General features: G+C 41.9%; 1 protein-coding gene and 1 long non-coding RNA gene across 3 annotated transcripts in view; one reads left to right on the top strand and one right to left on the bottom strand.

The window, feature by feature from the left end:
- The window catches only part of vps4a (vacuolar protein sorting 4 homolog A), a 373,362-nt gene that overhangs the window by 333,698 nt on the left and 22,938 nt on the right, over positions 1–16,726 (bottom strand). For both annotated transcript variants that reach the window (XM_077518130.1, XM_077518131.1), the window contains one exon: positions 13,870–13,931. In XM_077518130.1, coding sequence (XP_077374256.1) covers positions 13,870–13,931 — 62 coding nt within the window. The remainder of the gene's footprint in view (positions 1–13,869; positions 13,932–16,726) is intronic.
- LOC144016644 (uncharacterized) lies at positions 5,639–7,929 on the top strand. Its single transcript, XR_013282948.1, has 3 exons — positions 5,639–5,922; positions 7,335–7,461; positions 7,808–7,929. It is a non-coding gene; the product is annotated as an uncharacterized LOC144016644 (long non-coding RNA).

Below are 16,726 nucleotides of genomic sequence, written 5' to 3'. Positions count from 1 at the left end.
TTATAAAACGATTATTGATTTCCCCCCTAGGCAGCAGAAAAAAAAACAATGTATTTTGGCGCTTTTAATGTTTCGTACATTAGTTACAAAAATAGTACAAAAGTCCTCTCAGGCCTAAATAAACTACTATTTCAGTATCAAGTTAACAGTTCAAAACAGTAAATAAAATACTCAAGTCCTCATTCTGTAACAACAGCTTTTAAGTATATTCAGTCTTCAACAGAATAAAACATAGCATTGAGCAAAAATATATTATTTTTATCCACTCAAAAGTGCACTGAGGTATAAATGAAAGACAATGTGAACTACTACTTCAATACAAATGCCTTAAAAAAAAAAGTGCTTTCCTGCTTTTTAAGTTGTGTAAAGATGAACATGTAAACATTAAAGTTTCTCAGAGGTACAAAAAAAAAAAAACCCTCAAGTGCTTTTCTGCTTTTTAACTTGTGTAAACATGAACGTGTAAACATTAATGGGATCGTTCGGCTTTTTTAACATGAATCTCAATTTGATCCTCACCTCCCGTGTGTGCGATCAGCGCTGACTTCGGCGTTGGACGAGAGGAAAATAGTCCAGCAAGCTGGCTGGGGTCTCGGAAATAAAGCGTTTTTCTTCTAAAAACTATTTGTTTTCAAAAGCGTGATACATTTCCACCACAATACTCTTTTCTGAATAAAGTCAGACGCCATTACCGCCAGCCACTACTTTTCTGTTCGTTCGTTCGTATCACTGCGCGGCGCCCTGTAGAACACTAACCGACGCACTGCAGCCAGCTAGCTGATACTTCCGCCTGAAGTTGTTTGCCTTTTCGGAGCAGGTCTGATCTCACGAAGAGGTGGGTTGGTCAGCTCAGCCATGCTTGTTGTTGTTTTGAATCTCGAGGCGTGAGTTGTGGATGTGTACTCTCGGTCCGTCCCAAAAAGCGTCCCGAAGACCGCGCGCGCTACTGCGTTTCAGTTCCGCGTACTTTTCGCTCGTTTCGCTTCCCTTGGCATATTTATATAATCGGAATTTGGACATTTGTGAATCGTTCTCGATTGTTGCACGGCCGAATCGTGAATAATCTAAGAATCGGAAATTTTGCACACCTCTACCGGTAAGTAAGAGTACATTTGTGTTTACGTTTTGAGAGCGAGAGAAAAAGTATACACATCGTACTAATTAATACGATGTTCGTACCTTTGTTTTACGATCACTGTAGCTGTTGATTAGCAACTCCGCACCACTCGAACGATTTCGTTATGTAGCTACTTGCTTTGAAAAAAAAAAAAAGATTCCCGCTGGCACGTTATAATTAGAGTAAATGCGCAAGTTATTGTGTAATGTAATGTAACTGTGATTTCGGAGGTATATTTGCCCATAACTTCAATAGAGAATCTAAAGCATACTGTATTAGTGGAGGAGTTGAAAATTATTTTCGTTGTGGTTGGTGAAAATAGTGTTCTCGAAATTAATTTTCGGCAGGGAATAACTTTCTGGACTTAAATGCTGGCTGTACCGTAAGCACTGCTAGAGTCTGAACTCTCTCACTCAAGTGTGTACTGGTCCATTGTGTAATTGGGTGCACAAGAATTTACAGGCTGCCACGTTTTCCACGGAAATTCGACAAGCAAGCAGCCTTTGCATATTCTATGCAGTGTGCAGTCAAGTTACTTTTATCTAGCTAATACAATGTTTTGGGCCCAAAAACTAAAGATCTTACCTCTATTTTGGGGGCTTTGTTGGAAAGTTGGTGACATATAGTAGTATCATCAATTATTCTATTTTATTTTATAATTTTGTTTTTGTTTGTGTCACACTAGATCAACAGCCAAACTTGAGGGGTTCCAGAACCATATTCTGATGTATACAAGCATTCATGCACCGTTTAAATACATCACCGACCTGCAAGGAAAAAAAATATCAAGGGGAGATTCAGCAGCCAAATTGGAATGCCCCGAATGAGGACACTTGAATGGAGGACCCCAGAAGGCTTCGGTGTTGTACCACCAGTATCTCCACCTACCATATCTGAGCTGCAACAAACTGAAGTCAGCCGACGTCTTGGTATGTCATTTACATATGGACGGCATTGCACACTACATGAACTTTTTGTGTGAAGGAATACGGAATGGTCACATGTACAAGCACCACTTGTTTTACACAGGACCTGCTGACCAGGTGTCTGAAGCCATGGAGTGACTCCTCCCTCACTTTCCTCAGCAAGCCTTTGAAGAATATGATATCATCGTTGGTGGGAACATGCCCTCACTCCATAACATGTACTTGTGCAGTCAAGGAGCATGTCAGACTTAATAAAACCAGCAAACATTGAAGTGACTTCATTTTTACTGCAGTCTGTTCACACAATCAATGGACAAGCCTTCCTTAATTTTGCCCCAATAACATCATAGAGTAGGCGAAAAGTAGTGTTACAGATCATACTGTGTTCGGGAGAGTTTGAGGAATGTTGCAATGTTAATGGGGGGCAATGTCAGCACACACACACACAAAAAAAAACATCATGGTATTGAGTTAATCAGATATTTTAGCTGTGTACAACACATACCTGCTCTGTAACACTACTTTTGGCCCAAACCTGTATGTCTATTTTCCATATTTTGAAATGCACAGCGTATTGGTAAAATTCTGGAACAACTGCAATTCATGTAGCTCATTATATTCTAACAGCATTTTTTTTTTTTTTTTAGTTAATATGTTCATTTCATGTAGACTTTTATTTTACTTTATTTTATTCATTCATTTTCATGTACTGTACCTTACATTCATTGGCCAATGAAGAATTCCTTGTCATTGCAAGCATTTATAATAATTCTCCAGGCTTTTGATGTTTTACATTTCTGGTCATGTAAAATAGTGTTAGGTTAGGTGTCGAATGAACACTGCATGTTGACGCCAAAGGAAATAGTATTTTTTTAGTTATTCAAAATGTACAAATTAACACACAACAACAATATACAAGTTATACAAACTACAACAACAAGTGTCAGACATGGACTAATTATATGCCAGGTAAAAAACCTTTGTATTGTCCTCAAGGATCTGGGAAAGTGTCACTTATTTGCTACAAGTCCACCAAGGTGCTGCAGTCTGGGATCCAGGTACAGGAAATCATGGTGGTGCTGATGTGGGATCCAGGTACAGGAAATCATGGTGGTGCTGATGTGTCAGCAATGTGTCAAAAAGTATTTCTTGGTGTCAGTCTATCAGCTGGACTTGGATATCTTCATGTTCCTCCATGGTCATTTCCTGTACGAGTCTCTGCAAGAAGGTAACAATTGTATGTCAGATGAGGTACCAAACAATGAACTGAAAGTCACTGAGCCAATTAAGTACATTATTACATGAGCAAGACTATTTGTGAAAGCCATGTAAATTCCTGCACATCGAAGTACAAGGAAGCTGTTGTATCTTCAATCAAAACTAATTAAGTTGCTTAGTGATATTTATTAGGTAAAATTGTTCAACATGGTGACAAATCGATATCTGAGTAAAGGGTTTCAAACGTTTTTGTAAGCAGCACTTTTCTGCGTGGTTAGTAGCAACAAGACACGGGGGGGGTTTACAAGTCTGAGTTGCAGATGTGTAGTTCAGTTAACACCATTATTTTTGCACGATATACTAAACATATCAGCAAACGATGTAATCTAAATACCACATATTCCAAGCAAAGGTATGTTTTGAGCCATTCACATGCATGCTCGAATGGAATTATTTTTCCATGATGACATAATTGTACGTTACGAGACACCGCGTTCTCTTCCCCGTTCTCTTCCTCGTCGTCTCCCTCGCCCCCTCATCGCCCCCTTTGAGATGGTCCACATGTCTATAAAACATAACATAACTGTGTGTTCTCTGTTGCATGGTTTAGTTGCACTAACAAATATGAACATAGATAGCCATTATCATTAGCTGACGTACAGTATTTCCAAACAATGCCGACAAAAATATTAATTCTGAAATTAAATGACTAAATCACAATTATTAGGGATCTGTACAGTATGTCTAACAAATGCAATTCACTTACGTCATCACTCGAGGGAATACCAGAAGTTGTTTGCGTTCTGTTCCGGTGAAATTGGTGGTAGGCTGTTGAAGTAGGGTCTCTCTGGGACGCCGTAGTTCGTGTGCTTAAAATCATTGCATTATCTTGTTTGACCGATAGATGGCGGTCGTGAGCTACACACTGGGGCTTTAAGAGCTGCCTCTCTAATAATAGCTCATGAGAACTCACACCTTCTCATTAACTAGACACAACCGAAAAACAAAAACAAAAGAACAAACAAAAACAACAAAATTAAAAATGTGGATAAAAATGAAAAAATAAAAGAGAAGAAAATAATAATAATACGAGGTTTACCAAACCAACTAAACAAACACAAAACCAGATATCAAGTGAAATGTTAAGTTGAGAATACAGCTAGTTTGCCTAGTATGAAACTGGATAAAAGGAGATAGGGAAAAAAACGAAAAACACAACAGTGTAAATAGCTCCTTTGTATTAATTTGACCCAGCAGTATGTTTTGTTGATGCAACCGTAATTTCTCTCACGCTAGGCAGCGTAAAAGGCTAGAATGCGGTCGGCTATTACTATAATCATTAAACGCAAGCAGTCATTTGAGCCTACAAATGCGTTTAATCGGCGGCGGATAATATCTATTATCCTTGCGTACTAACGGTGACTACAGTCACTCAGTACAACGCCCAACACGGAAAACAATTCAAAAAGCAATGTGTAGTAACATTGAATCAGAATTAGCGCGGAGCAAGGACCACCGGCGTTATAGCAGCAGTGGGGGCTAGTTGTCAGTATTGACAGCGGAGCAAGCTCAAGTGATCTGTATCACTCCAAACACTGACTGACAGCTGACAGCCTGCAAGACTCACTCCCTTTCGGGGCGTCTGCAGACTAGTGATAGACCGATATGGTTTTTTCAAGGCCGATACCGATACAGATTATTTGTAGTCAAGTCGGCCGATAACCGATATTTCAAGCCGATATTCATTTGCAGTAAAATGGGGAGGGGGGGGAATTCTTTCAAACTATATATAATTTCTCACTGAGTAACAAATTCATGTGAATGTAGCTCATTTGGGGTTTTTGTTAGGGTTCGTAAAAACGTTTCAAAAAGATTTTTGCGGTGAAAAATTGTGTGAATATGTTCCAAATGTGTTTACGACAAATAAAAACTGACTGCGAACATCTTACAAATCCTGATGAAAACCCCAAATTCGCTACGTTCGCAAGTATCCCCTGCTCAGTGAGCTTTATCGGCCTTCAGATTCAAAACATGGCCGATGCCGATATTTGTCAAAATGCCAAATATCGGCGCCGATATTATCCCTATCCCTACTGCAGACTAGGGGTGTGGAAAATAATCGATATTAATGGATGTATCGATGCGCACCTGCACGACGCGAGTGCATCGGCTCATTCACTGGGTACTGATGTAATTGACGTGTGAAATCGAGATTCATCTTGATGCGTTGGCGGGTATCGGTAAAATCCGATGTAAGTGCCGTTTTATTGATGGTAAACTGCATTCCATTTGCTGTTCCCCCAAATCCCAGGGTGCATTGAATGCACCATACGGAAGCCGTGAAGCACAAACAGTACACTCGGAAGTAAAACATGGACGTTGGCGCGAGCAGCAGTGAGGCAGATTACATATGCAATGCACCCGCAACGTTTAAATCATATGTTTGGAAACACTACGGATTCGCAAAGAAAGACGGAAAGCTTGACAAAACGTTCGTCATTTGCAAAGAATGCCGCGTGAAGAAGCCGTACAACGGCAGCACGACAAACATGCAGACCCACTTAAAAAGGATACACCACATCGCGGACAGTACGAACAAGTGTACAGCCGCCTCCGCGTCTAGTTCCTCGTCGGACACCGGAGACGGACTAAGCAAATCAGGTCAGGAGGATAAGAAAAGTTTTGCTTCTTATTTTGTGGGTCCTCTCGCAGAAAACTCTGACCGTGCAATGGCTATAACTAAGGCCATTGCTTACTTCATATGTAAAGACATGCAGCCTTATAGCGTGGTGGAAAATGTGCACGAGCTGTCTGAAGCCCTCGTTTTGGAACCCAGGTCTAAAATACCAGACAGGTCTGTCTTCACTGACGAACATATTTCCGACCTGTACAACAAAGTGAGAAGTGAGATAGTTGTGTCGCTGAACAGTGCACAAAGAGTCGCACTTACAGTGGATGGGTGGACGTCTTACGCCACTGACTCATATATAACAGTGACGGCACACCACATTGACATGGAGTGGGAAATGCAAAACTTCGTTCTCCAGACCAGAGCTTTCCGTGAGTCCCACACCGGAGCAAATCTTGCAGAGTTACTGCGCGACGTTAGCCGCGAGTGGAAGATTGGTGACAAGAAGCCAGCGTTAGTCACGGATAATGCAACAAACATGATCCTGGCTGGGTCTGCTGCAGAAATGAAGCCGCATGTGCGGTGCATAGCACACACACTGAATTTGTCCTCGCAAAAAAACATTTAAAGTAGACCAGGTGAAACCTATCCTGGTGAAAATGAGGAGAATTGTAACATTTTTTCACAAAAGTACTAAAGCTTCTGATGCTTTCCGTGATCAGCAGCACAGCTTGGTTCTGGCACACCACAAGCTAATCCATGATGTTTCCACAAGGTGGAATAGTTCCCTTGAGATGTTGGAGCATTTTTGGGAACAGAAGGATGCCGTGGTAGCAATATTAAGGAAAATCAAGCCAAGGGGAGAACCACTGCCTGCCCTCAGATAATGAGATAAAAGTTATCCCAGAAATTGTGAAACTGATGTCCCCCCTGAAATTGGCAACCAAGCTCCTCAGTGAGGAAAAGACCCCCACTCTCTCCATCGTTTCCCCACTACTGGCTAAACTACGGTCAGAATTTGGAGAAAACCACAGCGATCTAGCAGTCATTGGCAAAATGAAAGAAAATTTCAGACAGGACTTTGAGTCCCGTTACAACTACATCGAAGATTTCCTCGACAATGCTTCAGCACTTGACCCCCGCTTCAAAGACCTCCACTTCATGGTTGCTGACAACACTGTAAATGATGTGATATTCCTGAGGATAGCAGACCAAGTGGAGGATATGGTAAGAAATAAAATATTAGCAGCAGTTAGTTTTACTCTTATTATTTTCCATTTCACTTAAAGATTTTCTGTTTTAGTTATAGTAATGTTACTGTATATGTTTTTATTTATTTCACATGGAAAATAAATCACTTGTGCTAGTTCAACACTTGTCCATGTTGGCTTTTATAGATGATGATGATGATGATGATGATGAGCTCTGCTCTGCTGATTGTCAGGCAAGGGCTGATGGTATGCTGGATGACGAGAGCCAGGCAGCTCAAGCAGAAGGAGATGGGAGAGGCCACAGGGAGGAGGAGGAGGACAATGACAATGAGGTGGAGGAGATGGAGGAAGATGAGAGAGGTTTGTTGTGGGACTTGGTTTTGTTATCTATAATAGTGCATTGATTTGAAAATAGTTGTGATGATGATATTGTAATGCAGTCATATAATTTAACTAATAACTAATTTAATATGCTGATATTATTGTAAACAAAAGCAAAGGTTCACGCAGCTGGCTGTGACTTTTTTGGAGCAGTACAGAGTTATGAGACTGTGCTATTGTTTGTGATTTCTGTTAATGTATCAGCACCAAGAGGGGGATGTGCATTATACTGTCTGTTTTTTGTTATGTTTGTGATATTATTGTAGACTTATTGCTGTGACTCGTGTCTCTTTTGTCCGGTCTTGCTTTGCCTTGTCTACCCTAGATGATGAGCTAGAGCCTCCCAAGAAAAGGTCAGCCATGGACCAGCTGCTTGGAGGTTTCCTGGCTCCAGGGAGAACACCACAGAAGACCATAAGGGAGAGAGCTAAGGAGGAAATAACAAAATACCGGGGGAGGGATGGGTTAGATGTCAATGGTGACGTGTTGCAGTGGTGGAAAGAACAAGTGGATCTTCCACTGCTTTCAAAATTGGCCAGGAGCTATTTGTCCATCCCTGCAACAAGTGTCCCTTCTGAAAGAGTGTTCAGCACAGCAGGTGACATTATAACAGCAGAGCGCAGTCGGCTTCTTCCTGAACATGTAGACCAACTAATCTTCCTGAAAAAAAATCTGAAGCAGCACCATATGAAATGCATCACAAAGTGAGGTGTTGACAGTGAGTGGTATTTGCAGAAATATCTGTTTTCATGTTCTTTTCTTTCTTTTTTTTAAAATGATAATTCTTATGGAAATTTCATAATGAGACACTCAATGAGAATAGTCTGTTTAGTGTTTATACTACAACAACACACAGCAGCTTTGAGCCTGTGACTGCCATGTTGTTTAAATTGCATTTTACTTTCTGTCTTAGGGAGATGGACATTTTATATGAGACACTCAGTGAGAGTAGTCTGTTTGTGTTTACACTACAGTGAATTTCAGATGCCAACTTGTTTACATTTTCTTTGCACAAAACCCAATTGTGAAAGGGTATAAGTTTTGCACTTTCTGCTCATCAATACTGTATTACCCTACCTCCCAGTGAGTTCATATAAGCAGTATGTTTTTCAGACACTAATATGAACAAACATTGATTGCACTATTGAAGGTGTCACTTTAAGTTACTCTATGAGTGTTTTTAAGATGGCAAAAGAGCACTTTTGTTGAATTTACTGCAAAGTACCTATGAGGAATAAAGCAAAATAATTTTTGTAGTACAATACTGAATTCCATTTTTTTAAATTCTATTTTTCACTTTGGTTATTTGCATCATGTTAAATCGCATCGTATCGCAACAAATTACATCATATCGTATCGGATCGCATTGATTTGAACTAAATGATTAGCGCATAGTATCGCGTCATGAAGAGGGTGAATCGTATCGCATCGCATTGCCAGACAATTCCATCTATCGTTAAAGTATCGTATCGCTGGCAGTGCATCGAGATGCGTATCGAATTGTCCTCAGTGCTGAGATTCACACCCCTACTGCAGACGTGGCTCAAACACGCCAAGAAGAAGAAAGGGGGTGGTACTCAACCACGCCTCCACGAGCCACACAGCTCGACTTCACAAGGACTATGGCGCCACCTTGTGGAAATGCATACACAGTACAGGTATGCAGCTAACGTCTTAGCCCTGTTAATCCGCTCGCCAAGAGCTGAAAATTTGAGTCGGCGGCTACAGAAAGCTCAATCATGACTCAAAATTCTCCCACAACCTAGGTGTAGGAGGACACGGGGAAAATGACTCGGACGTCGTTTACGTTGCTCACGGTTAGCTACTCCGAAGCACGTAACTAGAGTCTGGTCAAAGCGATGCACATCGGCTGTCACCTGACTTCCCACAATTTCCGGAAAGACAACACACAAAGACAACTTCAAATTCAGCCAGCTGAAATTTAAAAGTTGCACAACTCGAGTTCTATCACGTACGTTTTCAAATACAAGCCACTATTTTCTCAAACGGTGACCGGCTCTTTCTTTTCTTCCATCAATCAATCCCGTTATTCTCGTTTACTAATAGCAAGCCGCTCAGGTGGTAAAACACGCAAGATGGTGGCTAACAGACGATTGATTCAACGCTGAAGGGTAAAGTCAGTGCAGTTCTAAGTAAGGGGGAATGTTTTCCTTTTTACACAGAGACAAATGATTAGGTACACTACGTGAAATGTGTTTTACTTTGAAAGTCCAAAATCTTGTATTTTCGAGTGGATATTCTTATGTTATATAGCCTCACACGGCCGGCACCATTATGTAGCGCTAAGTGGGTCGTCTTTTTGACGAATTAATAATCTGGACGTTACAGAGGTAAATTGTATTTACCTCGATAACCTCTAGGGGCACCACGTTGGCTTTGCTTTGGGTTAACAGGAGCAAACAACGACCAAAATCCTTTCTTCATCAGTCATTTATAATCTAAAGTCGCCACACTCGATATTCAGTGGTTCGTTGTACTAACAAAAGAAAAATAATCCACTCTGAAACATAGATGACTTAGGCGGAATAGAGTTAATAAAACATGCATTTATTCACGATTGCTACACTACAGAATCAAAACACTGCCTATCTAACTATTCTACCGTCAGGAGAAAAGAAATAAAATAAAGCTAATGAAAATAAGGGAGGAATGTGAATGAATAAGGAAACAGGAAAAGAGAAATTTAACTTGCCAGATCTGTGATTTGTTTGAAACGTAAGTTGCACACAGTGAAATGCCGAATTGGGGAATCAAACGTGCACTTACGAGAATGGATGCTGTGTCGAACGAGCAGAAACGGGCGTTCTTTTGAAAAAGGGGGAAAAATAGTCAATGTTTGTTCAAAAAGGCAAGAAAATCAAAAAGGGGCTATTCCACAGGTGAGCAAGGGAGCCGCTCGGGGGCTGACGTAGTTGCGCGGCTCGTCCCTTGCTTGGTCGACGAGATGTTTCTGCGGCGTGGCTAGACTCCAGGTGTTGGAGCTCGGTCCGCTACGTGCCGGCGTACGGGGAAGGCCAGCCGTTGGAGGTGAGCTGGCACCGTGGCGAGGCGCCACCGAATAGCAAGTGAGGTGCGGGGCGGCTTTGGTGCACAACCTTGAGTCCGTCGGTACATTGCAAGTGTACCCCGGGGGCCGCGTAGCTCGCTGCTGGCGGGCAGTCACCGATGGTGAAGAAAAAAAGGGGAAACAAGGAAAAAGGGAGTAAAAGAGTCTTTGGGGTCAGCGTTGCAGTTTGCACCTGCTTTGGCGTGGCGTGGAGCGAGTGGCTTCTGTCGTGGCAATGGTTGCTGCCAGGAACAAAGGGGCCCACGTGTTTGACAAGTTTCTTGGAACAAAGAGTCAGTGGGAGCTGGTGAGGATGGTGAGAGCGAAGAGGGGCAGCGTGGAAGCTCGGGAAGCGAGAGATCGGGAAGAGCGAGATCGGGAAGAGAGCGAGAGAGGGGGTCCCCTCGTCTTTTTAAAGTCTATGGGCGGGGCTTCAGTAGGTGGTGGCAAACCCTTCTGTTCGCTCACACAGACTTTAAAAAGCAAATTATTAAAGGGATTAATAATTTGGCATTGAATTTGGTCAGTCTGGCAAATCAGTTTTCCCACACAACCCGTTTAGCACACATCGTAATTAATGCATCATAAACTAATTTGTGAGGTCGTTCATGAGCCTAATCTGACTGAACTGAAAGATATTGATTACCTTTCATTCCTTATGGAGTACAAATGAAATAGGACATTCATACACACAAAGACATAACATGAATCATTCGTACTTCAATTATCTATCAAGAATTATCATGGTATAAATGTGTAAAATGCGGTTACTTGTAAACTGTCACTATGGATAGTTCCAAGTTTCACCACTTGGCGGCGCTGTTGCTCCAGCTAGACGATCCAGGAGTGCCCCCTGGAGGGGCGCGACGCCAGAATATCCTTTGTGGTTGATAAGAGGTCATAAACATTCCTTTGATCAGTCATTTGTATATTCCAAGTCATTGAAGGTGTTTTCTCGGGAAGTCGGGCTTGAATAACCTCTTTCGGCAGACGCCTAAATTCCTATGTCACCTGGTCAGCGACTTCAAAAGAGCGTTGTTTGTGGTTGAGTGACCACCTGCAGAGCTAACCAAGCTTAGATCCTGTCTGAGCTGTGGAATGTTTATGCAACTGCAGAGAGTTTGTTTTAGAAGAAGCAAACCAAAAAAAAATAAAAATAGAGGGTGGACTGGGCCCAAGGCCATAGTTGTTACAACACATACGGTCGAGGTCCCTTCTTAGCAAATGGGATACCAGGAAGATGCCAGTAATAGCCAATGGCAGAACAGCTGTAAGAATGTTGCGTTCAGTAAACTCTGGGAGTTGCGCGTATCAGCCCATACTGTATTTTTACCTTTCGTATCCTGAAACTTCTTTCGTAAAGAGGCAAAATTTTCCTGTTGAGGCGTTTCGTAACTTCAAAATTTTGTATAAATGGACGTACGTAAGTAGAGGTACCACTACATCGGTTTTCGTGACAACCCTAGGTGGCGCTAACTGTATAACTGAATTTCACCATTTCGATGTTTTCAGGCCGTGACTATTAAGTTGCATGAGAAGTTTGGGATTTTTTGGAGCTTGTATATGGGAGTTATTAAGCATTTGCTCTTTCTGGACACATGAAATTTTAAAGGCAATATTTGGGGGCCCGCCCCCGTCATATAGTATTTCGAAAAGTCAAGATTTTTTGCCCACTTGTTGTCTAAGGTCTTGAGATGATACATGCCAAGTTTGAAGTCAATCGGAAGAAGTCTTTGCAAAGTGGGAAAAAGCATGATCACAGTGAATGTGCCAAAATGGGCCAAAATTGGACATTCAAAAATTCATAGTTCACTTCCTGCACATTTTAGCTACATGGCCCCAAAAGACTTTTTTTGTGCATCTTGGGGTGCAACACGTGCATGTCAATTTTTGTAGGTCTAAGTCAAACCTGCCGGGATAGGTTTTTATTTTACGACGCTAGGGGGCACTATAGAGTCGCGTTGTTATGACAACATCATAATGGCTTCGAGTTCGGGCTACGTCACACACAGCGTCCTCTCTATTGTCACCCGAGCGCAACAACACGGCCAGGCGGGACAGAATGGTGAGCAAAGAAGTAGCATCCAACTGCTAGTGAGTCTATGTACTTGCTATTGAATTGAATTGAACTACAAGCAGTGTTTATCATCCATCCATCCATTTTCTTGACTGCTTATTCCTCACAAGGGTCGCGGGGGGTGCTGGCACCTATCTCAGCTGGCTCTGGGCAGTAGGCGGGGGACACCCTGGACTTGTTGCCAGCCAATCGCAGGGCACACCGAGACGAACAACCATCCACACTCTCAAGCACACCTAGGGACAATTCGGAGCGTCCAATTAACCTGCCATGCATGTCTTTGGAATGTGGTAGGAGATCGGAGTACCCGGAGAAGACCCACGCGGGCACGGGGAGAACATGCAAACTCCACCCAGGAAGGCCAGAGCCTGGACTCGAACCGGAGTCCTCAGAACTGGGAGGCGGACGTGCTAACCACTCGACCGCCCTTGTTTGTTTTTGTTTTTTTTAATTATGGTACCTCACTGGTAAAAGAGTGCTATTTATCTGGTCATAATTCTTGCAAACTTGCAAATTTGCAAGGACAAAGCACAACTGGGAAAAACAACTGGATTTTTATCTACTTTCTATATCTGCCGCCTGTTTATCATCCATGCCAAAGCTAATTTTAGTGCAACTGTCGGCCGCCAGATTGCCACTAAAAAAAGCTAAAGTGCTATCACATACCTCAAAAAAGGAGAAAATAGTGCCACGGCTGTTTAGTCCCAGGAAAGAAGTGGAAGTAGGCGGCGGTGCTCACTTTTTGTTGACTCGATAAAGTGCTCCACGGTCGTTTCACTAAGGGACACGCCTCCTCCGCTCCGGTGCGTAATCGTTCCAAAAAAAAACAAAAAAGGAAGCGTTCCAGATTGCCTTTTCGTATTTGGTGAGAACGCAGCATTAGACCTACAAAAAGTATTCTGGATGCAGTATGCTAAACCTAAAAGGAAGTCCACCATTTTTAATTTATTTTGGGAATTGCGCACCATCTTTGGCCTTTTGATGAAACTTTGGACACAAAAGGCTTTGCAAAAACAATTTAGACGGTCCTTGTCCTATTTGACAGTACCCCAACGTGCCAGTACCCCGCCGTGCAAGTACCCCAACATGGCCCGGGTTGCGAGGGCCCTTTATAGCTGCTCGCAGCTCTAGTTTTAACTTTTTTTTTTTCTTTCGTCCTCCTCTCTGTAGCATTTCGAGATCATGTTGATCAAAAATGCATTACAAACGTGACTGATTTCCTGTGCACCTATTATTCACGTACCCATAAGTTGCTCCTGAAGCTTCTTCCTTTCTGGGTTTTCGCCTTCACTGTCACTGTCACTCCTGCACAGAGCACACAAAAATAAACATTCATATTCAAGTACAGATAGACCGTGGATGGTGGGGTACATATAGCTTCTGTTTTTCAGTACCATGATCACCATCTAGGGTGAAAATGAAAAATTGATCAAATGGGGCCTACGAATCTCCTCGAGAGCATGCCTTTTTTTCGTTCTAAATGCTATACATTAGCGAGTATCGTTCTGCACTTCTGCTAAAGTTGACAATAGGGCATGCTCGGAAATGCGCTCAGAGCACGCACTAGTTCCCTCTGAACATACAGAAACTCAGAAACTCAGTTGCTCAAATTTGGTGTTTGCTTATTCAGAGTACACCTAAAACAGCAACATATGTGTCAAGCTCAGTGCAGCTGCAACCCCTTTGGGTGCCCTAAGCTTAAAAGTGTGATGGTGCCCCTGAATTTCATTTTATTTTTCTTCGCAGGGTTGGGGGCATTTTTATGAAACGATATTAATAGTTTGCATGGCTTAAAGACCCAACCCCAACCTTTTGTTGCGCCGCGGACTGGTTCAAACTAGTTTTTGCAGATCAGCAATCATTTGCAATTCTCACGGGTTGGGGTGATCAAAAGATAACACAATCGATTGCTGCTTTGGTGTGGTGGCTGCATGCATCATGATACGATACGATAATTATAACGATATTGTGGGGAGGTTGGTGATATTAAAAAAAGGTCACAATATTGTAAAAAAAATTAACTCATACTAAAAGAAAACACCATGTTGTTGTTTTTTTAATTTTTACATTACAGTAATGCATATAAACAGCCTACAACCGCGAAAAACACTTATATTGAGGCACTTGCTAATGCATGCACGTATTGACTTCCTCCACATAGCCTATTGACTCGGTTCACATGCATATTACGTTCCCCTTCAGCTGACCAATAGCGTGGATTTTAAACATAGAAGGGCCAAAATATGCCTTGTGAAAATTAAATAGAGCTAAAAAAAAAAAACTAACCACCAGAGGGTGCTAGAACTGCACAAATCAATCAGATTTTTTTAAAAGATGTATTGCTTTTAATATCGTGGCATGACGACGACGATATATTGTGGCAGTTTTAATATTGCGATATCACGATATTGCCGTTATCGTAGCATCCCTAACAGATACCGATACCCAGCTATGCAGTATCGGCCGATACCAGACCGATACTTAAGTTTTTTTTTCCTCAACATGAAAAAGCTGTCCTGCCATTGGTTCAGAGCATTCAAGGGCCAATAGGATATCTTAGATGGGCATGCAGTGAACATGTCACATACCAGCGAATGTCGTACACCAGCAAGACACAAGATGCTGCATCCAAAATCCTATATTAGCATTGGAATTAATGGTATCGGCATGTTACTTGTTAGTAGTCACTGATACCGATACCACTGGTTTAATGCAGTATCGGCACCTCTGCCGATACCAGTATCGGTATCGGAACAACACTACTCCTAATGGTACGTCGGCAGCCTGTGCATGGTTTCCACTAGCTCCACTAGCTTGTTCTAATGATTCGACAGGATTGTTGTGTTAACTGTTTTTGAATAGGCTACTTAACTTGCACATCTTCATTTACTTAACGAGATGCCACCAGAAAAACAATGGGAAGACCACAATCTTGTCGAAACTGTTTCATCTTGGGAAGATGACGCTAAGTCATGGCTTGATTAGCTACGTGTTCGGTCTAGGGCTGCCACAAACGACTATTTTGCTAGTCGACTAAACAACAGTAGTCACGATTAGTCGACTAATCGGATTGGATCGTCAGCCTCCTTAAATAATTGCCCAAAGTCTTTTTTTCGACTTTTTTTTTTCTTCCCCCCTCAGAAAATCCCAAAAACTGAAACACATTCTGATTATGTGTTCATTTTCATTTCAGGGATATAATTATATATCCATAAAATAATAAACTATCTGATTAACTAAGGATGTAGCCAATTTTAGCAAAGGTGGCCAGCATTTTTTTTTTATTATTTTGACGACTTGGGCCAATATTTTTAAGGGGCTGACAAGCAAGCAGCTACTCTTATATAACCATGTAACAACTATGGCCTATGGCCCAGTCCACCCTCTAATTTATTTTTTGGTTTGCTTCTTCTAAAGCAAACTCTCTGCAGTTGCATAAACATTCCACAGCCCAGACAGGATCTAAGCTTGGTTAGCTCTGCAGGTGGTCACTCAACCACCAACAAAGCTCTTTTGAAGCCGCTGACTAGGTGACAAAGGAATTTATGCGTCTGCCGAAGGAGTGTATTCAAGCCCGACTTCCCGGGGCCCGAGAAAACGCCTTCAATGACTTGGAATATACAAACGACTGATCAAAGGAATGTTTATGACCTCTTATCAATCACAAAGGATATTCTGGCGTCGCGCCCCTCCAGGGGGCACTCCTGGAACGTCTAGATGGAGCAACAGCACCGTCAAGTGGTGAAACTTGGAACTATACTTAGTGACAATTCATACAAGTAACCGCATTTTACACATTTATACCATGATAATTCTTGACAGATAACTGAACTACGAATGATTCATGTTATGTCTTTGTGTGTATGAACGTCCTATTTCATTTGTACTCCATAAGGAATGAAAGGTAATCAATATCTTTCAGTTCAGTCAGATTAGGCTCATGAACGACCTCACAAATTAGTTTATGAAGCTTTAATTTCGATGTGTGCTAAACGGGTTGTGTGGGAAAACTGATTTGCCAGACTGACCAAATTTAATGCCAAATTATTAATCCCTTTATTAATTTGCTTTTTTTTTTTTTTAAAGTCTGTGTGAGCGAA

This window comes from Festucalex cinctus, chromosome 3, assembly GCF_051991245.1.
Source record: "Festucalex cinctus isolate MCC-2025b chromosome 3, RoL_Fcin_1.0, whole genome shotgun sequence".
NCBI classification, from domain to species: Eukaryota; Metazoa; Chordata; class Actinopteri; order Syngnathiformes; family Syngnathidae; genus Festucalex; species Festucalex cinctus.
The sequence above is the reverse complement of the archived record's forward strand: the minus strand, read 5'-3'. Positions and strand labels throughout refer to the sequence as shown.